General features: G+C 44.8%; 1 protein-coding gene across 1 annotated transcript in view; it reads left to right on the forward strand.

The window, feature by feature from the left end:
* The window catches only part of VWF (von Willebrand factor), a 249131-nt gene that overhangs the window by 98957 nt on the left and 124049 nt on the right, over positions 1-26125 (forward strand). Inside the window, exons 20-27 of the mRNA XM_006128153.4 lie at positions 6375-6513; positions 12158-12292; positions 17234-17380; positions 18075-18215; positions 20877-20996; positions 22792-22948; positions 24240-24398; positions 25968-26103. Of these exons, the coding sequence (XP_006128215.2) occupies positions 6375-6513; positions 12158-12292; positions 17234-17380; positions 18075-18215; positions 20877-20996; positions 22792-22948; positions 24240-24398; positions 25968-26103 (1134 nt within the window). The remainder of the gene's footprint in view (positions 1-6374; positions 6514-12157; positions 12293-17233; positions 17381-18074; positions 18216-20876; positions 20997-22791; positions 22949-24239; positions 24399-25967; positions 26104-26125) is intronic.

A 26125-nucleotide genomic window follows, 5' to 3' on the forward strand; every position in this document is an offset into this window, starting at 1 on the left:
GGAAAAAGGGACACTATCGCAAATAAGAGAAGGCCAGTCACATTACGCTTCATATTTAACATATAATGGTCTTGGGAGGATAATAAAAAGTGTTTTTGTAAAAGGATATGCTGAGCGGAGCAGGATGTCCACAATCAAACATGAATAGCATTATGAAATATTCCAGTATCCCCTCCAGCCATCATCTTGTAATCAGGAAGTTCAGGAAAACACATATTCCTACATGCAGCCTATAAGGGAAGCCATTTTGATGCACTGCTTTAAAGGTAATGAGTGCGATTCTTACTCCTACACTGATCACTTTGCAATAGGTAAAAGGGCCCAGCTGGTGCAAAGTGGCCCTAACAGTCCTGTATCCACCTGACACAGATGGCTACAAAATGTTCTCCAGAGAATTTGCTTGCTGCCCACAATACAGGGAGCATGCCTGAGGTGGGGCTGCAGACAGAGCACTACAGAGATGTAAGGCAGTACTATGGTGCCTAGGGCAAGCTTGGGAGTCTGTTGTAACTAAGGTCCCCAGGGGTATCTCAGTTACACTGCGAGCCCTTGGAAAAGCTTGGGATGGGGAGAATGCAAAGCATGGGAGGTGCTGCATTGGGTTTCGGCCCATGTCTGTTTATTTTCTTACGGAATCCTGTAGTGGCTTCTCAGATTCATTGGTTCGTGTACCACCTCCGGAAAAAAATTGTTCTGAAGTAGATGGATGGATCATCAAGCGCACATGCCAGTGGGGTGCACACACCACAGACTGGAGAATACTGCATTATTCTGGGAGAATAGGGCCCAGTGGTGAAAGACTTTGCTCAAGTATCAGAAGGGTAGCTGTATTAGTCTGAATCTGCATAAACTACGAGAAGTCCTGTGGCACCTTATAGACTAACAGATTTATTAAGTGGGTCTTTGTCCACGAAAGCTTATGGTCCAATAAATCTGTTAGTCTATAAGGTGCCACAGGACTCCTCTATTTGCTCAGTCACTCCTCTCCGGCCTGGGACTGTTGGAATGATGCAGCAATATAACTAGGCTGCATTGGGTCTGAAAAAGCCATGCAGAGAAGTAAGGCTTGCTCTTAGCCCCTCTCTTGTGGTGAAGTTCAGACATAATGAGGATAGCAGAGGTCAAACATAGGCCACAGAGAGATCTAGAGGAGTCCATTGTTAGGCCGGGATTTCTCATCCCAAGTAAGTCACAAGTGAATTGATACCTGGAAGAATAACATCACCTTCTTTTCACTTGGCTGGATATCCCTCACTAGATGTGGGCAAATAATCTGCAGCAAAGAATTTTACTTGAAACATTCCAATTTGTTTCCTTGCTCTGAGGATATCCAGGTGCAGATGATGATTTTTGCAAATGTACCTGTTAGACTTGACTAGACAAAGGATTTGCTCAGATTTTTTTGTTTTGCTTTTTAAACTCTGCATTGATCTGAAACAGACCAGTGAGGCTATTGCACAGACAGTATTTAAAATCTAAACTCTGTGGGCTGCTTGAGCTTGGTCACTGAAAGGGGGTGGTTTCATTTGTTGACTGGAAGATTGTAACTCTTCAGGTCAGGCAGAGCCCTTGAAAAAACCCTGGGCATTCTGTATCTCTTTGGGTATGTCTACACTACAGAGTTTTGTAAAAAAAAAAAACCCGGCCGTTTTTCCGACAAAACTTGAGGAACGTCCACACTGCAATTGCGTTCTTCCACAAAAAAATGGAAAGAACAGAGGGGTTTTTCTGGCATTGGTAATCCTTTATCTATGAGGAAGACGGGGAAGAGGGAGTTCTTTCAGAAGAAGAGGAAAGAAGAAAAAGCACAGGTGCCTGGTGGCCACTCCATCAATAGCAATCACAGCTTACACGCGAGAGAGTGTCCATTCAGTCTTGACGCTACCTGTCGAAAAAGCAGATTGCATTTTCGATGCACTTTTGTAGTATGGACGGTCTCTTTTGGAAGAAGTTTTTTTCAGAAGATCTATTCTGAAAAAAGCTTCTTCTGAAAGAAGCCTGGAGTCTAGATGTAGCCTTTGAGAGAGGGAATCATTTAGCAGGGGTGGGGAACCTCTTTAGAGCTGGTGGCTGCTGATCCACAGAAAAATAAAAAAGCCCTCACTGACGTGGCCCCTGACTGAGGAGAAAGACACTCCGCACATTCTCTTTGCGCACCAGAGCCTCGAGACCCAGACTCAGGGGCCAGATCCAGGCAAGCTGGAGGCCTTAGGTTCCCCACTCTTGATTTAGGGCCTACACCACCAGTGAAATGGGGAAGGTCTCATTAACCCCAGTTGGCTCTGGACTGGGCCCATAGGGAGGGAGAAGATAATAGCATTATAGACTTGGAGAAAATGTAAAACTTTCCCTCTTCTTGGCAATACAAACCTTACCCAAGTCATCATTCCTAGGCAAATTAGGCGACTGTAAGATTTATTGGCTGGTTAAGTGTTTAAATTTCATTTTCTGTCAGCACACTCATACAAAGTTATTGCATGTGTAATGTTCCACCTGTTTTGGAGCCTGTTGGGTCAAATGAGCGTGGGAGTAGTGCAGGCTGCCTGCTCAGAAGCAGCATCATGGTTGTTTAGGAGGTTGGTTTGTTTTGAAACAAGGGGAGCCCGAAGCAGCTGCCTGTGGGGGTGTGACAGTCTGGAGAATACCAAAGTTTCCAGGGCAGTTGAAGCGGGGTGATCTCAAGCCAGGTATTAGATACTTCTGTACCAGCTATGCCTGGGTGGTTGGCACAGCTAAGGCTGGGGGAGGCAGGCCCCCAGCTCCACCTACAGCCTCGCCCACTCTGTGGAGGCCCCATCTCCATCATGGAGTGGGGAGAAGGCTGAGCAGTGTGTCGAGCTCGCCTGCCCCCCACCCACAGGGAGGGGAAGAGAGGGTAGGAAGTGAGCACACGTATCCTAGCACAGGGAAGGGAGGAGGCTGCTGGCCAGAGCCTCCCCAGACCATGGGGGAGGGAGGAGGCCCTTTGGCTCCAGCCTCCTCAGCCCTGGAGCACAGGGAGGGCAGGTGCTGGGGGCAGCAACACTCTGCCTCCAGAACACCTACAGCAGGCATTGTGGGGGTGGAGTGTGCGCGGGACTGTGCCTGGCAGTTTGTGTCTGAGAATATAATACAGTTTAACATGATGTTATACCTGGGACAGTTTTTTGAGTGCAGAAGACCAAGCAGCAATGTCCCCCTGGTGACGCTGCTGTGAGCAGACCAAACAGTGCAGGGTTGAAATGCCTGGAGGGAGACTGACCAGCACCGGGAGAGCAAATAAAAACCTATGGTTGTGATGTAAGAGGAAAAGTTAAAGGAAGAACACAACAGTTAAACAAAAGGGGAAAAAAACTAATGAGTCTCTGAAGCAATCTAGGAAATTGTTAGAAAAACATTGTTAGAAAACTGAGGAAAGTAATGCAAGAAGGAAATGGGAAGGAAATAAGCTGTAATAAAACATAAACTGTAATGAAAGAGAACAACTATAAGAAATAAGGAGAAAGTATTTAGTAAAAGTAAGAAAATGGTAAGGATTATAAAACAAAATATTCAGATATCAATTTAAAGTATATAAGGCGAAGAAATTGTCAGTGAAATTGTCAGTGAAAATTGTTCAATCAAGAAGCGGACACAGTAAGGAATACAGGCAGTCCCCGGGTTACGAACAAGATAGGGACTATAGGTTTGTACTTAAGTTGAATCTGTAGGTAAGTCGGAACTGGCGTCCAGATTCAGCTGCTGCTGAAACTGACCAGCGGCTGACTACAGAAAGCCCGAGGCAGAGTTGCTCTGCCCCGGGCTTCCTGGAATCAGTCTCTGATCAGTTTCAACAGGCTGAATCTGGACGCCAGTTCCGACTTACATACAGATTCAACTTAAGAACCCCAGGTGTCCCTAAATCAGCTGCTGCTGAAACTGATCAGCGGCTGATTCCAGGAAGCCCGGGGCAGAGCAACTCTGCCTCGGCTTCCTGTAGTCAGCGCTGGTCAGTTTCAGCAGCGGCTGAATCAGGACGCCTGGGGCAGAGCAGCTGGGGTGCTGCCGGGTTGGTCCAGTAGCGCCCAGAGTGGCGCTGTGGGCCCAACCGGCAGCGCCCCAGCTGATCTACCACAGGCGTCCGGAGAAAAGCCTGGTCTGCTGGGGGGGGGAGGGGCGTACTGGTCTGGGGAGACATGGAGCAAAGCTGCGGAGCACGCGGGCAGCGGACAGCCCAGACGCGCCGCGGCTGTCCTGCTGCCGGCGTCCTCAGAGGCTTTGCTTCCCGTCTCCCTGGTCTGCTGGGCTCCAGCAGACCAGGGAGACGGGCAGCAAACCCCGTTCGTAACTGCGGATCCGACTTAAGTTGGATCCGTGTAACTCGGGGACTGCCTGGACATGTCTTTATTTGAGCTGGAACTTAAAACAGTGAAGAGGATTGCTCAAGATGTAAGTAAATATCCTAACAACTTTTCTCTGCAAACTTTGTTCTTACAGAGGCTGAAAACTGAGAAACTGAAAAGGGAGTGTATAACAGAGGGTTTTATGTTCTCATGCCTTATATTTTCTCAAACCAAAGTCTGTTATTTCATAATGTAAATTGTTACCTATAAACAGAGTTCCCTATAAGCTGTGCACTTGTGGGGACTCTCAGAAGAGATTCAGATGCCTCCCACCTGATTAGCAGAGAGTCCACAGATAGGTTTTTTGTTTCTACTGGTGATGTACATTCACACATGCGTTGATGCACATAAAAATTTATTCCATGCGAGAATGGAAAAAATCTACACATGAATGGAAAATATTAGAGGGAACATTGCTTTTTAAGTGAGTTTTTAATGAAGACAATAGAGGCTATTCAGTAGAGAATGCAATAGTTTTCAGTTATTTATGCTGAAAGCCTATGCAATAATTCCCGCTAAAACATCTTTGATTTTATTTTATTTCCCACTTAACTAATTTCTACTTTACCACAACTAATTAAGATGAAACATAATTTGGCTGCTAGATGGTCTCTGCCTCTCTTTATTGTTCTAATTCAGAATACTTCTCCGCTGTGCTTATTGCACACAGGAGACAGTGTTTTCTAATGGTTATATTGTACGTGTAATTTGTTGAATTTACACCAGTCCTAGAACAGAGATGGTTATACAATATGCATGGAAAATCTTGACCCAGCATTACTGCCCAGGTCCCAGATAGCAACTATACCTCAACAATTGATAATCAAAGACTAAAGCAAGGAACAAACTCTGCTGTTGATATTACAACTCCCTTCTTGAGGAGTACTGTCTTCACACAGAACCATAAGTCTTTTGTGATGCACAATGGCTAGAGCCCTCATTTGATACCAGAAATGACTTAAAGGGGGGCAATAATAAAGAGAAGCTAAAGTATCATTCTTTCCCCTCTGAAAACTAACACAAATCTTCCCCTCCCTTGCTATCCATCAATTTCTCTACAGAAACCTGGCCACATCCCCAAATTATTCTATAGTTCATTCACTGTTCAGAAAATTACCAGAATTAGCATAAAGGGGCACTTGGGTGGAGAAACCAGAGAGAATGTTTTTGGGGAAGATATGCTTCAGTCAAACACAAATCATTAGGTTTAGTACAGGGGTAATGAGGTGAAATTCCATGGCCTGTGATATTCTGAAGTCAGATTAAATAATCTAATGGTCCCTTTGGAACTGAACATCTACGAATCAGTGAAATCTGTCAAAATGTTCACAAGTGATTAGTGTTTTTTCATGAACAAGTGATTTTGGATACCTAACATGAAACACCTCAAAAGACCTTGATTTTCAGAAAGTGCTGAACACCCCACTCTTATCACATCTACACTGTGGCGCTATTTCGGGATGCCTTCAGTATCCTGAAATAGCTATTCCTTGTCTTTGAACAAGCCTGTTATTTCGAAATATCTTTCAGAATAATGGGCTCACTATAGCCTAATGTCCCAGTAAACCTCGTTCTACAAGGATTTAGGGACATTTCGGAATAGTGGTTTATTTTGGAATTTGGTTCTCTGTAGGCAGCGCCAAACTACAAAATAAGCTATTTCAGAATACACTCGAAATAAGCAATGCAGTTTGAAACTCTCTGAAATATTAGCCTCTGTAAGGTGCCTCCAGAAGTTGGGCATCCTAAATCTTTGGTTACTTGTGAAAATCTTGTCCAATATAGGCCAATTCTGGATAAGAGGGCCGAGAATTCGTAAATAGACTGCAATGAACACTCTGTCGCTCTGCTTGTTGATACTTCTCTTCCCATTTTTATTTGTCTTTTGTCTCTCCAAGTTTCATACTTTTTGGGGCAAGGATGTCATCTTTGCAAATAGTGTCTGGCATGCATTTGGCACTATATAAATAATAAAAAATAGTAATTCCCAGTCCTCTGTTCTCTCTCTTGCAGTGTGTGTCGTGAGCGAAAGTGGGACTGCACTGATAATGTATGTGATGCCACCTGCTCAGTTATCGGTACAGCTCACTACGTGACATTTGATGGACTGAAATATATGTTCCCAGGTGACTGTCAATATGTGTTGGTTCAGGTAAGAAATAAGGCTATTCGTTGTTAGAATTACATGTCAGGTTAAAAAAGAACTTTAAGTTTGTAACTTATTTCTTCGTCTAAACAAAGAAAAGAAAACAATCTAATATTTAGATGCATTGCTGTAAAGAACATCCCTCATTGCTAGGTCAGATCTATAACAGCAGGGCCAGCTCTAGATTTTTTGCTGCCCCAACAAAGTTTTTTTTGGCTCCCCCTCTTTTTTTTGTCCAGGGAGGGACTTGGGGACATGGGCACTGCGAACACCAGAGTTCCCCTTCCGTAGACAAAGGGAGAGGGAGAATCACCTGGGTCCCAGGCAGGGGTGAGGTTGTCAGGACACAGCACAAGGGGGCTCAATTCCTGGGAAGGTACGTGTGTGTGGCGGGGGGGAGAGGAGGGTACAGGGCTCAGAGAATAGGGGGAGGGGGGATTGTTTAGAGAGCCAGACATGGGGATCCAGGTAGGAGGGGGGAGAAGAGGAGACAGAGTCCCAGCAGGCAGGGGCAGATGAGAGTTTTGCAGGGCCCAGGGCAGCACAATTTCTCTGGGTTCCCCTTTGGAGAAAAAAATAGAAAAATGGCATCAAATGCACAAATTGAAGGCTATTTTCATATTAAATGTGAATTGGGTAAATTTGATAGAAACTTAATTTAGTTGGATAATTTTTATTCTAATTATATTGTAATTCATTTTTAAACAAAAGTCTGCACTAATAAAAAGGGGAGAGATGTCCAAATGTTGAGCAAAAAAAGTGCCCTCCCTCCAAAAAAATAATCATGGCACCTTTAAATCTCACACTCCTCATCCCCATTCATGGCAGGGCAAAGAACGTCCCAAGTGGCTTTCCAGCTGAGAAAAATTGAAAATACCAGACATTTTACTGGTCTGGTATTTTCTGGGATTTTTTTACCTGACAGAAGCCACAAATACTGGACTGTTAGGGCCAATACCAGACACCTGGCAACCCTAGTCGTAACTCGAGCCTGCATTTACAATAGGCCGAGGATGTAAGTCGGGGGATTTTGGCCCCTTCCCCACTTCGGAAAAAGGTCATAATGGTGGGGGGGAGGGGCAGGAGGAGGGAGGGTTGTAAAGCAGGCGGTTATAAAGCAGGCGGCCTCCTGTATTTGTGGCAGGGGTGGGAAACCTCTCTTGGTTAAGGGACACTGACCCTACAGAAAAATCAGCTGGGGACCACACAAGCGGGCTGGGGACCAGCAGGCCTGGAGCGGATCTGGCCAGTGGTTTGGACTGTGCCCCAGGGCAGGGGGTTGAGGTGTAGGATCTGGGAGGAGGGTTATGTGGGTGAAGATATTGGAGTGGGAGTGGCTCGGGGTCTGGATACTTACCTAGAAGCGCTGCTCACCTGTTTCTCCCACAGGAGCTGCCTGGCCATGTGCTCGGGGATTAAAAAGCCTGAGGGGAGTGGTGATTGGTGGGTTCCCACAGCTGCCATTGTCCTGGTCCAGCCAATGGGCTTGTGCGGGGGGGCGGAAACGGCCATGAGGGACCCTCCCCTGCCGGCTCGCAGCTCCTGCACCACAACGGGCCCCACCGCGCTGTTCTGTTCTGCGTGGGGGCGGGGCTGCTGCTGCCTCGCAGCTGGACCCAACCAGCGCAGGGTTCGCTCCGGCCGCTGCAGCACCTGCACGGGCTGCCTGTTGCAGTGTGGGCAGGGCTCGAGCTTCTAAAGCGCCACGGCGGGCTCCCTTGCAGGCCCCAGGCTGCAGACCCTGCTCTAAGCAGGGCGGATGAGAGGTTTAAAACACGAGCACTGGTGCGGGGCCTATTAAGGTGCGGGGCCTGGAGTAGCCGCCCCGCTCGCCCTGCCCTATATCTGCCGCTGGCAGCAGGGTTGCAGTGGGCCAGGAGGTGGGGTTGCTGGGCAAAGGCCGAGGAGGAGAAGAGAGGGGGGCAGTAGTGGGGGGGGTCACAGGATAGTGGGCAGGGGCACACAAGCTGGGGGGGGGGGAGGGACAGCCAGTCAAGGAGGGTTCACAGGCAGGGGAGTTGCGGGGGAGAGAACACAGGCGGGGGGGGCGGGAGTGGGGGAGTTTCAGGAAGGGCTCACGGGAGGAGGGATTGCTGGCCAGAGGGGGGGGGACACACTCTCGAAGGTGAAAAAGAGTCCCCCGGGCTCAGCCTCATCAGCTGCCCCCCAGGAAGTACCCGGGGCTGCCCACGCAAAGCTCCCAGCACTCCGGGGCCAGGCACAAGCTCCGAGCAGCCAGGCATGGGGCTCCCCACTCGTGGGATGGGTCCCCGCCGCGGCAGAGCTCCAACCCCTGCCGAGCCCCTGAACTCGGGTTCAGTGAGCCGGCAGCCAGGCAGCCACCATGGCCACGGCCTGCCCCGCCAGGCTCAGCGTCACCAGCTGCAGCCGCCCTGCACTGGGGCCAGGTGCCCTGTCCTCCCAGCGCCCTGCCATGCCCTGCCCTCCTAGCGCCCTGCCGCACTGTGCCATGTCGCGCCCTCCCAGCGCCGCATCCCGGGGCCAGGCACAGGCTCCGAGCAGCCAGGTGAGGGGTTCCCAGCTCAGAGCGGCTTCCGCGGGGCTTCCCGCCACCCTGCTCCTCCTGCTGGCCAAAATGCCGCCCCTGCCAATGTGCCGCCCCAAGCATCTGCTTGGTTTGCTGGTGCCTGGAGCCGGCCCTGTATAACAGACAAGCACAGCATTAAGCAGTGGAATTGGAACATTCCTGGGAAGTTTCAAGGCTTATATTCAGACTGCATCTATTCTGATTAAATGGGTGAGATGGCTTGGAAAAAATAGGAGCACTGACATCTTCATACCTACTAGTGAATAACCACTACCCATTTCAAGAAAGCTTCTCTTTCCCAAAGTCCCTTCTTTCATACCTTACTCTTCTTTTTTGATGTGCCATAAAATGAATTGCAGGATCTCTGTAAGACTGGTACCCTTTCAGGGCCAGTAGTTAGAATCATAGGACTGGAAGGGACCTCGAGAGGTCATCGAGTCCAGCCCCCCGCCCTCAAGGCAGGACCAAGCTCCGTCTACACCATCCCCGACAGATGTCTATCTAACCTGTTCTTAAATATCTCCAGAGAGGGAGATTCCACCACCTCCCTTGGCAATTTATTCCAATATTTGACCACCCTGACAGTTAGGATTTTTTTCCTAATGTCCAATCTAAACCTCCCTTGCTGCACTTTAAGCCCATTACTCCTTGTCCTGTCCTCAGAAACCAAGAGGAACAAATTTTCTCCTTCCTTCTTGTGACACCCTTTTAGATATTTGAAAACCGCTATCATGTCCCTCCCTTAATCTTCTTTTTTCCAAACTATACAAGCCTAGTTCATGAAGCCTGGCTTCATAGGTCATGTTCTCTAGACCTTTAATGATTCTTGTCGCTCTTCTCTGTACCCTTTCCAATTTCTCCACATCTTTCTTGAAATGTGGCACCCAGAACTGGACACAGTACTCCAGCTGAGGCCTAACTAGTGCAGAGTAGAGCGGCAGAATGACTTCACGAGTTTTGCTTACAACACACCTGTTGATACAACCTAGAATCATATTTGCTTTTTTGGCAACAGCATCACACTGTTGACTCATATTCAACTTGTGGTCCACTATGACCCCTAGATCCCTTTCCGCCATGTTCCTTCCTAGACAGTCGCTTCCCATCTTGTATGTATGGAACTGATTGTTCCTTCCTAAGTGGAGCACTTTGCATTTCTCTTTATTAAACCTCATCCTGTTTACCTCTGACCATTTTTCTAACTTGCTAAGGTCATTTTGAATTATGTCCCTATCCTCCAAAGAAGTTGCAACCCCACCCAGTTTGGTATCATCTGCAAACTTAATAAGCGTACTCTCTATCCCAATATCTACATCATTGATGAAGATATTGAACAGTACGGGTCCCAAAACAGACCCTTGCGGAACTCCACTTGTTATCCCTTTCCAGCAGGATTTAACACCGTTAACAACAACTCTCTGACTACGGTTATCCAGCCAATTATGCACCCACCTTATCGTGGCCCTATCTAAGTTATATTTGCCTAGTTTATCAATAAGAATATCATGCGAGACCGTATCAAATGCCTTACTAAAGTCTAGGTATATGACATCCACCGCTTCTCCCTTATCCACAAGGCTCGTTATCCTATCAAAGAAAGCTATCAGATTAGTTTGGCATGACTTGTTCTTCACAAACCCATGCTGGCTATTCCCTATCACTTTATTACCTTCCAAGTGTTTGCATATGATTTCCTTAATTACCTGCTCCATTATCTTCCCTGGGACAGACGTTAAACTGACCGGTCTGTAGTTTCCTGGGTTGTTCTTATTCCCCTTTTTATAGATAGGCACAATATTTGCCCTTTTCCAGTCTTCTGGAATCTCCTCTGTCTTCCATGATTTTTCAAAGATCATAGCTAAAGGCTCAGATACCTCCTCTATCAGCTCCTTGAGTTGTCTTCATCCCTTGTGGGGATCATAGACATTCACTAGAATCGATCTCACTGCGAACAAATTAAATTCTAGAAACACTTTCAAGTCACCGGCTTATATCAGGCTGATCAGAAACAACTTATTTTCTGTGTGTGTGTGTGTGTGCATGCATGTGAGTGTGTATAGACATACACTAAAATTTCTCATGGCTTTCACAGATCAGAGATTTAGATATTTAAGGCTCCTCCCATTTGATGCCAGTATTCCCTGCAGTTGCAAGGAGTAAGGGAAGCCGATGGGAGCATTTGCTCCCATCGGCATCCCACTGTGAAGATGGTGCCAAGCTCAACTTTCGGTATGTCGACTCCAGCTACATTATTTATGTAGCTAGAGTTGTGTACCTTAGGCTGGCCTTCTGGGTCTAGCATAGTCCTGGCATAAGAAACCTGAAGATTTCAGCTACACCTGGAAATAACTGGGTTTAAAAATGTGCCTGCAAAACCTGAGGGCAATGTATAAAAGTCTGTCCCAATATTAAATAGAGCCATTCTTAATAGATACTTTGTATTTCCATAGTATCATCCCTCCTATCATCTCAAATGGTTTACCGATATTAATGAACTAAGCCATGCACTTTCTGGCAAAAAAAGTTGGTGCTGTTATGCAGATTGGGCAGGTGTAGAGATGAAGATAAGGAAGGTCTTATCCAAGATCACAGAGCAAATCTGTAGCAAATCCAAAAATTAGGACCCCGGTTATCAGTGTCCAGGTATTATGTCTGAAATAAAATAGACCATGTCTTGTATAGTCACAGAAGATACAATTTACGCCATAACCCATATCTGGCTTCATTTTATTTCTTGATATGAATTGTGACATCTTGTTTTCACTTTTGTACTTAAAACTGATAAACATCCGTTATGTATCCCTGAACTATCACAGTTAAAAGTTGCAGCACAAACCCTTATACTTAAAGAGCTCTTTACAAAGTATCCGTGTAAACGTAGCACATGGGCCGAGTGCACCTTTGCCCCTCCCTGCACAAATAGCAATAATCAGAGCAAAATGTACGGGGAGCAGAGAAACTAGCATGCTTACACATTTCTGAGGAGCCCTACACTATGTGAAACTATCCAACTTTTCAGACTTGCGTTTTCCCCCGTGTTTTTAGATACGTTTCAAATGTCTCTGTTGTTAATGATCCATTACATATGCTTCCCTTTAATAGGATTACTGTGCGGATGAGTCTGGAACCTTTCGGGTTCTCGTTTCAAATGAGGGATGTGGCTTCACTGGAGAAAAGTGCACTAAAAGGATCACCATTCTGTTTGACAATGGAGAGATAGAGCTGTTCAACGGAAATGTATGCCCTCTGCTTCTCTTCCTTCTTCCTTTACAAAAGTCTTTCCAGTATTCTAGGATGGGTTGTAACATGGGAGATGAGCCTTCTACTGTGCTTTGATATTTGAAGGGCCATGTGATAAAATGAACAGGCCAGCGACCCAGTATGGGGAAATGTAAACTCTACATTGGATAATTATGATAGTTTGGGAATATCTGATACAATTCCACATTGGGGAATTGCATTGCTGTAATTGATCTCTACAAGTCCTGACTTGCAGATGATAGCATATATTAACCACATTTTAGGTGGGATTCTATAAGTAGCCATTGTGGGCAAAATTCCCTCTAACTTTTTCCATCTGTGTGTGGATTTTTTCCATCTGTGTGCAGAATTTTTTTTATGTGCACCAAGGCAGGTGTGAATGTGCACCACCAATAAGAAAAAAAACAAGCTGTGGGAAATTTTCTAATCAGCTGGGCAACATTTGAATCTCTTCTGAGTGGCCACACAAGTGCACTGCTTATAGGGACCACTAATAGTGGGCCATTTAACTAAAGGCATTACTGTTGCCTTTCAGTCCTTTCCCAGTATGTTAGATGGAGCAATGCTGCTGTTGCTTCTTTTGAGTCCTTCACTGGAAAATGCTCTATGCACCCTGTGCATGCATCATGGATTCTTCGTTTGAAATTCCCTAGTCTTAAGCATAGCTATTGCAAAACAAAACAAAGAACCTGTTCCTTGCTTTGTAAAACTGGGGTTTAATTTAATCATATGAAGAATCAGGCAATGTTGTAGGAGCTGATGCAAATGTCAGTTTCTTTTCCCTGCCAAAAACAAATTTCGGATGGAAAATCCAGATGACTGGATGCCTCTTCCTCCCCCTTCCCTACACACTGTCCAAAAATGACCAGGAACCGTTCCCACCTTCCAACCTACTCCATGACAGGAAATAACCTTTCCAGAGCGTAGGGTTCAGCTATTTGCCTTGGGCGTTGTAACAACCAGGAATGTCTCTGTGTTCATACATTACAGATCTCCAGTGAATTAAAGAGTTTCAATTACCCAGACTTCTGAAGTACTGTATGTTGTCCTGGAATCCAGAGCAGAGCTTTGCAGAAATGTTCAGACAAACATGAAACCACACAAAATGTTCCTTGTTTGGGGTTTGACACACAAAATTGAACCAGCTTTTAACTTGGTATAAACCAGCTAACCGTTATGTTCCAGATTATTGGGGAGTGGTACTGAATGCATAAACCATGACATTTCTTGATCATGTCTGTTGTACGGTGCATTCAGACACAAGGATCGCCTGTGGGAGTGGAATATAAGACATTTCAGATCCCAAAACAATCCTGTTACTGAGTGCAACAAAAAGAAAAACCTCCCTCAACGTGTGCAAAATAATAGGCTGTTCCTGACACTGAGGTCAGTCAGTTGGAATGGAATTTGCAAGTGGGCATAGCAATGACAATGAGTACCAGATTAAAAACAAAATCTAGCTTTCATTTAGACTCCTAATGGTTGCTGTTTCATGCTTGTGAACAACAGGAGGGTGCTGGGTTCTTTTGAAAATTTGCTCCTGAAGTTATTCCATCTGTATTGCAGGTTACTCACACAACACTGAATAAACTCTCTCAGCCTCAGCTGGACAGGACATGTTTTTTCCTGTCCATAAAATTTTTTGAGATATCAAAGTGTTTTTCCTGTCATGAATCAAAAAGAAAAATATACATCAGGCAAACTTTTGAAAAACAAAATCCTCCCAAAAATTCTGTTTGAGTCAATTGAAATGTTTTGTTTTAATTTTGACAATTTTATATAAATTTGCTTAGTTTTTAAAATAAAAATCCTAGAATCTTTACATTTAGAAAACACTAAACATTTTATTTCAGCAATTTTAAAACTTTTTTTCTTTAAATGTTTTCAAGTAGAAAAATTTGTTGAAACTGACTTTGTTGTGTAAAAAGCTTGCTTTTTGACACACTGGCATTTTCCAACTAAAAAAGCTTCACTAGAAAATTCCTGATACCACTCTAGTCTCAGTGATCTTTCTTAGAATACACAGCACCTGGAGTAAGCCCTTAGCAGGGCTTTCTGCGGACAGTAACAAGCAAAAGAGAGAGTGAGCAAAAATAAGCCATGATTCAGATCTTTAGAAGGACCCCTTGCTAGAATTCCTTCAGTAGGGGGAATGGTGATGTGGGAAGTGGGGAAACTATTTTTCTTTTTACATTAAAATACTTCCACAATGTGTCAAATGTTTGAAAATGTTGTTTTGGAATCAGCTATTAGTTTTAAGTGACCCCAAAACTATACAAGGGTATGTCTACACTAGCTCATTAATTCGAGCTAGGTAGGCAAATCAGGCAATCGGAGTTGCAAATGAAACCCGGGATTTAAATATCCTGGGCTTTATTTGCATGTTCCTGTCTGGCCGCCATTTTTAAATCCCTGGGCTTCATTTGCAACTCCAGTTGCCTGATTTGCCTACCTACCTCGAATTAACGAGCTATTGTAGACATACCCTAACGTGCTTGGGGTGGGGGCGTGGACAATCTCAAGAGGCATTAAAATGCTGCATGAGATCATTTATATCCCTGTTCTGAAACAACTATGATTTGCCACTTTTCAGGGTCAGAAGTTTATTACTTCTCGGTTTGGGCCAGGAGCCTCCATAAACATAATAAATCTGTGATTTGAGTTAATCTTCCAACTCTGCTTTGACCAGTTCTGGTCCTTGTCTAAATGTTGAGAAACAAAGACTGATTTAGTGATTATGCAGATGAGAAAATATTGAAATGTGAGCTGGAGGGGAAAAAAACCTCTAGTACGTGGACTAGTGAGAGAGATGGGGGAATCTCCATTTTCTAAAACTGAAAAAAAAAAAATTAGCAGAGTCAGGTTGAAATTGTAGTGGGCTGGTAAAGAGAAAACAGAAGTAGAACAAACACTAGGCAGATTCCGAGTGAAAGGATTCCTTTCAGAGCAGTTCTGTCTCCCTTCTACTTCACTTCAATCTGTGTATTCATCTAAATATTGGACTAAACATCAGTGAGCAGGGATAGGGCCAATCTTGCACAATGTTTATAAGAATCCTATATAATAAAAGTAGCAACATCTCTATTATATGTAGATACCTACTTTATATAGCATGCCATCTATTTGAGTGTAAATAGGGGGTATAACTCAGAAGTCTTGAGGTTCAATACAGCTGATGTCATGCACTAAAAATGGCTTCCATTGTACAGCCTGTTACCTTAAGCTGTTAATAATGATGAGTGCTCCTTATAAGGTAGTGCTAAGAGCTTTCAACTTCTCATTAAATCAGTGAGACCCACACATACTTGGGACCTCTCAGGAATTTCTTAGCAGACAGGGCTGGTAGTGAGTTCCTTTCAATCTCCTACTCTAAACCCTATCTCAGTAAGATGTCCTGTGTATTTTTCCTCAGGCGATGCTGCTAATGAATTTTTTAGTCAGCGGTCTGGTTGGAAAAACACAAATTGGCCAATCCTCTTTTTAAAAAGAGCCAGTTCCAGCAGCCTGAGGTGCTCTGCGGAACCATTAGACTATCTTCAAGACTCGAAATTCTATGTGTAATATTATCCTACCCTTAATGCCTAACTGCCATGGCAGCTGGGGAGTTTGGATCTGTTGGACGTGGGCAGTGAGGCAGTAGTAGAAGGAGGATTCCTGCACAACTGAGTGGATTGGAATCTGCTCTATCAAAGACAGAGGGGGAGAAATCCTAATTTCTCAAAGGCTATCCCCACTGCAGAGCTCTTGGGATACATCTAGACTACATCGCTCCATCGATGGAGCCATGTAAAGTAGTTTATTTGGCATAGTCAAAGAAGCGGGGATTTAAATAATCCTTGCTTCATTACAATAAAAATGGCCACTGCGCTGTGCCGATGATCAGCTGATCCGGCACAGTGCGGCAGTCTAGATGCGGCGCGGTTGACAAAGGAAGCCTTTGTCGACCTCTCTAGTAAACCTCGTTTCACGAGAATTCACTCTTCTCCCCTAATTCACCATTTTGAGTTGGCACCTTACCAGTATTTAAACAAATAGTCATTCCATACCTTCATCACGACATGTGGCTAATAATTATATTAGGGTTCCCATTGAAAAAGAAACATTTTCAAATTTGTCTTTCACTTTATTAGTAGCTGGAGGCTGTGAAATTGTAGCAAAACCTGGACAGAAAGAGGTCCCAAGCCTAGAAAACTGGCAGGAGAGGGCAGGGGGAAGTATAGGTGTTGGAAAAGTTATTTGATAAAAAAGAAATCCAAAGACTTCCTGTTGCTGGGGCTACCCTTTTATATGGCAGCAGAAGCAAATTCTTCCCCGCTTTGAATCAGAACCTGCCCCTTGAGTCCAGTGGTTAATATGGAAGGAATTTTGTGCACTTTGCTATTTATTTTTGTTTCTGCTATTGCAGAAATCCTGGATCTGATGATTGTTATGGTTTCTAAAAAAGGAAACTGATACTGATTTCTGTCAGTTACTTATTAATTGACCACTCATTGACTTAACTGAATTTACCTAGTCATCCTTTTCTTAGCAAATCCATCTCCAGTGCTATTTCCGTTTAAGAATGATTCCTTTGGGGGCTCTGGAAACACTACTTCTGATAACTTGTAATCAGCGTGAAACAAATGTGTTTCCATCACAGTTCCCTGTACCATTCCAAGTTGTTTTGTTAAAACAATAATTCATCCACAGAAAGGTTTCTGTGTGGGACATATTAGTTTGTGCTCAACACTATATGCTATCAATATAGACATTCCTGTAGGATGCGCTCCCCAGCAACAATAGGCTCTCAACTAATCATACTGCAGTAATTCTCAAAAGTGCCCTTCGTTAGCGGGTACATGTACCACGGAGGGAAGTTGCCTGTTAAATATGTGGTCTTGGAGCTGCCATTGAGCACACTGTGGTTTTCATGTTTAGGTGGATATCAAGAAGCCCCTTAGAGAGGAAACCAATTTTGAAGTCCTGAAGTCTGGGCGCTATTATATTCTCTTACTGGGCAAAGGAATCTCTGTAACGTGGGATCTGGCCATGGGGGTGTCTGTTATCTTGAAAGAACATTTCAGCGTAAGTACCTTTGATTTAGTTCTCATTCTCTCTAGGAAAGTGCTCATCATGTTCCCGAATGAATATACTTGGACAGATCCTTCTGGGGTGCAAGGAAGGAATTTAGTACTTCTTACACTGACACATTATTAGATTCATGTGAAACATTAGGCTCTCTCTCATAAAACCCAAAAGGTCTTTCTTCTAATATGCTACGGATGGTTATTTTTCTCCAGTGGTTCAACACTAAGGGCTCAGTTCTGGTTCTCAATAGGTTGAGCCATGTTGGGAATGGAGAGGGAGGAGGAGCATTTAGGCATCATGCCCTCAATGAGTTAAATGAAAGGGACAGTTTATTTGGGGAACTGAAGGGAATGCATTGCTGAACAGGCTTTGCTGATGCTCTCCACAGGACAGTGACCTTCATGACAACAGAAGTGAGCCCATAGCTAAATCCACGTCTCACCCAGACACACTCCCTGTAGAGACGGTCTGAACAGGCAGAGGTAGCCAGTGTCCCTTTCCTGCTCTCTAGATTGCTGGGAGGCAGATCAGTCCTGTTGGTATGGTGGGAATGCAGGCTAAAGGCCTTTGCTAATAGTAGTGTACCTGCCAGAGCATAATTTAGTCTTGCATCTATAGAGCCTGCGAATAAAAGGCCCCATGTCAGTCTAAAGGTGGAATATTTATATGTTTGTGTTTCTTTTCATGAAAGGATCAAGTGTGTGGTCTGTGTGGGAATTTTGATGGAATCCAAAACAATGATTTGACCAGCAGCAATAAGCATCTTGAAGTGGATCCAGTTGACTTTGGGAATTCCTGGAAAGTCGATCCACATTGTGCTGATGTCAGAAAGGTGACTGTGAAAACTGTTTACTAATGGTTACTAGGCCAATTAGGGATTGCTGAATGGCTTTGGAGGAAAACTAACTAACCCCTCTCCCAGAATTCACACCAAACTGAAGTATTTTCTGAGATCTGATAAAGGTTCAGTTAACATTTTTGTTTTCCAAGACCTCTGTGCTGCTTGCATTTGGACAAATGTTTAAACAGAACAGCCTCTATCACATGATTCAGCTGACAACATGCCAGCCCAGATGCAGGAGCTCCAGCTATAACCGGAAATCACATCTGAGAGCCCGATTTCTCAGAATTTCTAGCTACATTTCCAGAAAGGAGGAGTTCAGATTAAACATCCCGTTTCCCATTATCCAAACCTTTATAATGTGTCCATTATGAGCATTTGCTAGTCCCTGGAGTTTTTCCAAACTGCATATTCAACCCTGGATTCCTGTGATCCTTGCAAGGTGTTTGGGTTTTTTTGTAAGATGAAGATAGATTTAACCAGCAGGATGTATTTGGGTAGCACAAGTTAAGAAGATTCCTAGTAACTCAAGTACATGGGGGCATGAGATTCGGAGACAGAGAAACAATACTAGGGGATTGTTTTAGGAAACTTATAATGATCAAAAGATCATGGTAAAATGAGAACTATGATGGAAAAGGGAGAGAAGGCAGAGGCATAAGCTCTGAATAGGTCATGGCAGCAATTTGCAAATTCTTAGTAAGTCATGGGCCTACTATTCCCATCAAAGCCAGTGGGAGTTTCAACATTGTCTAAAATTGGAGCAGGATTGGACTCCCAATAGGATCCTCAGGTAACACATGACTTAAAAGTTGGCTGTGCTAAAAATAAGCATCTTTTTCCTTCGCTTCTCTTGGTTTCCTTAGGAAAGGCATCCCATTTGTATATATTGCTAAGTGATGCACCTAGTCAAGGTAAGCAGCATGTGTGACACTGTGCCTGGAGCATAGGCACCATCATAGTATATAGATGGGTTCCCAAGCACACAAAAATAGGCCCCCTTTAAAGTCTGCCAAATTCAAAGTTACCCATATCCTAACTTTCTTCTCACGAAATAGTTGTGCAGCCCATCCCACCCGCATTCCCTAGAAGCTGCCTTTCTCCTCAATCCCTGCTACCCGTTGGTAGCTTCACCATTTCTCTTCTTTCCCCCTTTAGGCCTGCCTTATTGCTGCTCTCTTCCTTCTTCCCTGCTGTTTACCCTCCAACCAGGGATGTCAGTAGGTGGGTTTTTCTTCTGGGGCTGGTGACACTGGATGGTCTCTCTCTGCTCCCTTGTTTCAAAGTAGGCACTTTTCTTTCCAGTAAAGGTAGGTATTAGCACCCTTTCCTGTCCCATGTCACTCCTCTTTCTTCCAGGCTAGCTAGACAACCCAAGCATTGTGGCAACACAGGTTTGAGTGTGAACCACACAAGCCTGCCTGGACTCTGGATAATTAGTTACTCAAGGAACTAGCCCAGGCTGAAGCCCACGCTGGTGTGACTTTGCTGCTACTGGTACCCGGGTTAGCTAGATTAAAGCTAGCTTAGGTCAGGGCCAGCCCAAACCCTTTTGGCGCCCTGGGCCTGGGCGTGTGGTGCCACCCCCGGGCGCACGGCGCATGCGCAGGCCCACCTGTGGGGCATGGGCTCGTCCCCCCAAGGAGCATGGGCACAGCACATGCGTGCGCCGGCCATGGCCACTGGTGCACAGCCCAGGGCCTGCCCCCGGGTCACACAGTGCATGCGCTGCCCAGCCTGGCCTGGTGTGCGCTGCTGGCGCACGCGCCGGGCTGTGCAAGGCCCCGCGGCCATGGGGGAAAGGGCACTGCTCGCCAGCGCTGCAGGGCCAGCACTGCGGGAGCCGGGCACGCGGTGCCTAATGGCAGCTGTAAGAGACGCCGTGCACCCCTTACAGCTGCCATCAGGCACCCCTCATTGGTTGGTGCCCCAGGCAGCTGCCCGGCTCGCCCATGCCTCCGTCCAGCCCTGGCTCAGGTGTACCTGTGCAAAAGCCATCACACTCCATGACTGCAGTGGAAACATCTGTAGCTCTGCCCTCTATCCTTAATCTTCCTTTTTTCTTCCTCCAACTGTTCACGAGCTAATCGGGAGTCTCACAATGGGTCTCTTCCTACTGCAGCATTGGTGGTTTCTGTTGTCATCTGGAACCCCAAGTTGGTAAATTGAAAAGTTTAACAAATGAAAAGAACTAAACATACTGTGTAGATTTTGCATATTTTTATGTTTCTGTATTTTAAATATATAATATGGAAGCAAATTTCAAAAGAAAATTTTGTTCCAACCTGAAAAGAACAAAACATTTCATTTAGAAATGTCAGGATACATTTCGGTTGGACTTTGTTGGATTTTTTTTTTAAAGTGAACCATTTGGCAAAATTGGAAAATATTTTGCTTTCGTGAAATCTGCATTTGTCACTGACAGTTTTCACCCAGCTCTACTGATGAGGTGATTTGGCGTAGGCTAGCCTCTGCCATTGCCACATGGTTTTCCCTCCGTTGGATCAATTGGCTCTTCATCCAATAAGCAAATAGTTTATGAAAAATATGTAGTGGAAAGAGGCAGCCATATATACGCAGTTAAGTGAAAATTCTGATGTTCCAAGGCCAGGGCTAACATGAGCATCTCTGCTTGTGTCTTGTAACATTAAGATCCCACAGGGGCAGACTGTGGCTACTTCATTGTGCAATGACAACTTAGAGAAGCAAGTGATGGTGGAAACTTCATGCAACATATTGACCAGTGAACTCTTCAAAGAATGCAAAAAACTGGTAAGTCTTTTGTCATTCCCTTCCAGTCTTCTGTTCCTACATAGTCTATACAGAAAGGGCTTACAGTTGTGGGACCTACCAATCTGCCATTGCTTGAGACAGCATCTTGGATACTAATATGAGAGAGGTGATGCTGGCAGTGACTTCACACTGGAATGTGCTGAGATTGTTTGTCTCTTCTAGTATCCCATTGCTGAAACTGACCGGCACTATGAGGAAGGTGCAAGAGACACCCTTGGTGGACAGTTACTGACTAATAGGCCCACAAAAGAAACGTCATCTTAACCCTCAGGCAGTTAGTGGTTGACATCTATCCTGTAGTATGTAGACTTACACCTTAAAACAAAAAACAATGCCCTCCCCACAAACAACAAAACCCAGATTTAATTAAACTGTGGGTGTTCTCTTTATCTCTATCACTGTTTATTTTTTCTTGAAACTTACTGAGCTCTCTGCCTTATTGATTATACTGTGGCAATGAGTTAATTGTGCACTATGAAAAAAAAGTCTTTCCTTTTATCAGTTATGTATCCTTCGCCTTGGTTTCATTAGATGTCCTCTCATTCTTTTATTATATGAAAGAATAAACAGGAGCATCCCATTTACTATGTCTACTATTCATTATATTCTCATATGGTAAACTGCTCTTATTTATCTCCTTTCTACGTTAAACAGTTCAGAAGACTTTCCTGGGTCTTTGAATTCTGTCTTTTCCTATTAGATCTTTTTTGAGGCACAGTGAAGAAAACAGCACCCCATTTTCCAGGGGATGGCATACCACTTATCTGTGTAATGGCCTGATAATATTTTCACTAGTATTCCATTTAATCAAATTAATACAATCTGTTAATTTGAATCTAAATTTAAATTTGCCTCCCCATTTGTCCGTTAACATGATGAATGGGTAAATCCCTTGGACCTGACCCAAATCCCATTGAAATCAATGTGAGTCTTTCTGTTAACTTCACTGGACATTTGTTTTCTTTGTTCCATGTAATAACTAGAAGTATACAAAAAATGGTGGTCAGGGAATCACATTTTTTCAGTCCCTTCTATTATTGTGATATTTAGTCTGATAAGCAATAGGAGCTGCTAAACTTCCTAGGCTGGAAAGGAAGAGTCCTCATAAAGGTCACTCATGAAGAGTGCGGGTCATTTGCCAGGCTTATCTGGTATATCTCAATTAATCCTTTCCCTGCCATTGCAGCAGCCTTTGACACTAGTGCACGTTGGTGCCTGCAATTCTGTGCCTGCAGCACATATGAGTTTAGTCTCCTGAGGGCTGTCTTTTTGGTTGTTGGGTTTTATGTGTGAGTGCTGGGTGGTGGTGGTGGTCTGTCAGGTACTACAGGTCAGACTAGATTAACAGCTTCTGGTCTTAAACTGGGTCATTTTTAGCAATTAGAACTTTTGTTTTTCTTTAAAGGGCCTGATTCTCATTTATACTTAGGGTCCTTGAAAATTCTGTGAGAGTGACTATTTCACACCTACATTGGGGCCTCATTACATTGCTATAGGAACATGAAAGGGCCTTAGTATGTATAAGAAGCAGGTCCAGAAGATGTAAATATGTTTCTATATTTCTCACCAGTTAATGATTCCTAGAAACTGTAGTTTGCTTGAAGTGTTGCTCAGGTGTTATGACCTTGGGTGTGACATTAGTGGAATAGCCTTCTGCGACTTTGGTGTAAATCAGATGTGGTGCCAAATGTACAAGCAAAGGATGTCATGGGCAAATCTGTCTAGAGGCAGGAGAGTCATGAAATGAGCTCATACTGTGTAACTCTTCCTGTAGGTGAATCCCGAGCCATATATGGATATCTGCATGTATGATACTTGTACCTGCGAATCCATTGGGGATTGTGCTTGCTTCTGTGATGCTATTGCAGCCTATGCCCATATCTGTGCAGAAAAAGGTGTGGTTGTTCACTGGAGATCATCTACTCTGTGTCGTAAGTACCAGATGGCGGAATGCAACCCGGGGTAATGGCTTGCCAGGAAAACCAAAGACTTGCTAGTTTGTAATCAGCGGATGGCTCAGCTAGATCACATTTTCATTAAACCCAGTCCTGCTCTTAATGATGTAAGTAGGAGTCCTGCTGTTAATGTTCATGGGAATAGGACTTGGCAAAAGTCCCCAGTCATGGGAACACAGGTTGATGGTTCCTCAAGGTAAACCTTTGTCTGCTACATTTTCATGCATGCCCCAGATCAGTGGTTCCTAACCTTTTTTATACTGCGAACCAGCAAACCCATTTGCAGACTTTTGGCGGACTGGTAACATTTTATTTGCATGTTTGCACATTCATTATGCAAATAATGAACATACAAATATGCAAATGGAATGTTACCGGTCCACCTAGCCTCAACCCAGCCCCTTGCTCCCCAACACCTAAAACCCTTTGTCCCCCCAACCCTATGCCCTGTGCCTTTTGACCCTTTAACCTCTGACTCTCACTGCCCAGGCCAACACCAAGAGGTTGGTGACCCCTTCTTGCCCCATGACCACACCACACCCCACCCCTGCATTCTCCAGAACAAGACTGCCCTCTCTAGGGTCCGTGGCCGTTACTGCCACGTGGGCAGGGGGAGTGACCATTGGAAGTATATCCCCTCACTCCTCAAGCATGTCTCATGCCCCCACGGATAGAGATGGTGGGGCACATGGAGCTGCAGCTGGGCCAACAACTTACCTAGTTGGAAGGAGGAAGGAGGGAGGGAGGCACCTCCTGCTTCTCCTCCTTCTTCTCCTGCTGCTGCCTCAGCCCCAGCACCGCTGCCAGGCAAAATCAGCCACAATGGCTGCTGGAGCTGAGCAGCCACAAATAACCAGCATCAGCTCTGGCAGCCACTGCGGCTCGGCAGCCAGCAGTTTGCAGACTGGCACCAGTTCACTGACAGGCAGTTGGGATCCGCTGCCCCAGATCACACCTTGAAAAAAGATAGTGCTTGCTCCTTTTATAAGGAAAACACAGTAGACATGGACATACAAATCTGAAATGAGAAATGGAAATGTTTGCTCAATTGAAAGTGAAAGTTTATTCTTAGCAATTATTTTTAGCAGCAGCCAGTGATCACAGCATAGGTTTGGGTGTATAAAAAGAATAAAGTGTGGCCAGCCACTGATGTGCCCAAAATACACACTTCTCAGTTAAATATGTGGCCCCAAGCCCTCTGCCTAGGATCCAAGAGGAGTTGTGAATGCAATCTGAGATAACCTTTTAACTGGTTCTTATTGCATAGCACAAAGTTGCGAGGACCTGAATAAGCGTGAATTGGAGTATCAGTGTGAATGGAGATACAACAGCTGTGGACCTGCCTGCCCTATATCATGCCAGCACTTTGAACCTGTGGCGTGCCCTCTGCAATGTGTAGAAGGATGCCATGTGCACTGTCCTGAAGGTAAACCACTCTCTTTTTTACGCAGTTGATCGACATTTCCTTCCCAGTTCTAATCGCTTACTACCGTGGCAGGGTCAGGCTAGATGATGGCAGGAGAGTAATCGAAGGCAGGTATGTTAGTCCCAGATAAACAGGTCTCCTTTCCCTGGGTAAGGTCAAAAGGCCTAATAGAGAACAATCAGGAACTTGGCAGAATCCGCTAAGGCAGACAGGTTAATTGAGGCCCCTGAAATGTATCAGGAACTTTCTAGAACTATTTAAGACAGTTTGATCAGGACATCTGGCACCAATTAAGAGATGGCTAGTACTGGTTAAAAAGACTCCCTGTCTGCTAGCTCACTGTGTGCAAGGAGCTGGGGAGAGAAGTTGCTGTAGAAGGTCCGTGAGGTACAGACGCTATCCGGTATCAAGAGGAAGAGCCTGCAGTAAGGAAGGCTCTGGAGAGAGCTATTGGGAAGCGGCCCAGGGAACTGAAGTTGGCACACTGCTGACAATGGGGACATTACAGGCAGCTGCTATCACAGGGTCTGTGAGTAGAGGGCAGGCCCAGGTTCCTCCCTCCAGCCCCAATTCCCTATTCACCATAGGAGAGTTAATCCAGACAGTGGGACACACCATAAGAGAAGTATGAATTTGGGAAAAAAGATATTTCCCATCCCCAAAACACTTGGAGGGGCAGAAGAGACTCTGGGGTTTGGTCTCCTCTCTTTCCCCCATGCTGGATAATGATGAAGGTGGGTAAATAAACAACAAGCGTGTGCCCCATATCTCTAGATTGGTGGCTCTGGGAGAAGTGAGAGCTGAACCCACTGGGTATATCGTTATGTAGTGTGGTGTTTTGTACTTAAATATTAGGGCAGGTCCACCCTACTGCTTGAGTCAATCTAAGCTGTATCACTCAGGGCTATGAAAAAGACTTTCCTGGACAATGCAAGTTACAGCGACCTAAGCACTGTCCATGTTGCGCTATGTCCTGGCAACACAGCTTCCTCCTCTCCTGGAGATGGAGAAGTAATGCTGATGGGAGAGTGCTCGCCTGTTGGCAGACAGCATCTTCACCAGCCACACTATCGCATTGGAACTGAATTGGTTGAGCTGCACTGATGTAGTGCTTCTAACGTAGACCTGCCCTTAGATGCCCTAGTCGTACCTAAGATGAATAGTCACAGCAGGGAGAAAATGACAAATCAGCCTGCAAGGAGGCAGTAAAAATGCCCAAAGGGATCAAGAAAAATCAGTCACATGGATGCAAAAGGGTAAATGCCATTTTCTTCTGGTGTACCTGGTTTTCCATCTAAGAATACATTCACTCTGTATGTAGCATGTCCCACTGCATATAACATGCTCCGGTGTTAGTATTTTGAATATATCAATAAAAATACTATCGACTAAAATAAAGATTTACTCTGTTTCAAATTAACAGCTAGATTAATAACAAGAGCATGTTCTGAACCTTTGAGCCAAATGCCAATACCATTGATTGTCACATTTTTAAAGCCGCTAAATACAGCAATCTGCTTAACATCTGCTTAGCGACTTATGAAAACCTGCTGTTTTGTTCTAAAACAGGGAAAATACTTGATGAACTATCCCAGTCATGTGTTAGTCCAGAAGACTGTCCTGTTTGTATATTAGAAAGTGCCAGGATCCCCCATGGAAAGAAGGTTGTTTTGAACAAAGATGATCATGAACATTGTCGGTCTTGGTAAGATACGGATTTTTATTCA

This window comes from Pelodiscus sinensis, chromosome 1 (assembly GCF_049634645.1).
Source record: "Pelodiscus sinensis isolate JC-2024 chromosome 1, ASM4963464v1, whole genome shotgun sequence".
Taxonomy (NCBI): Eukaryota; Metazoa; Chordata; order Testudines; family Trionychidae; genus Pelodiscus; species Pelodiscus sinensis.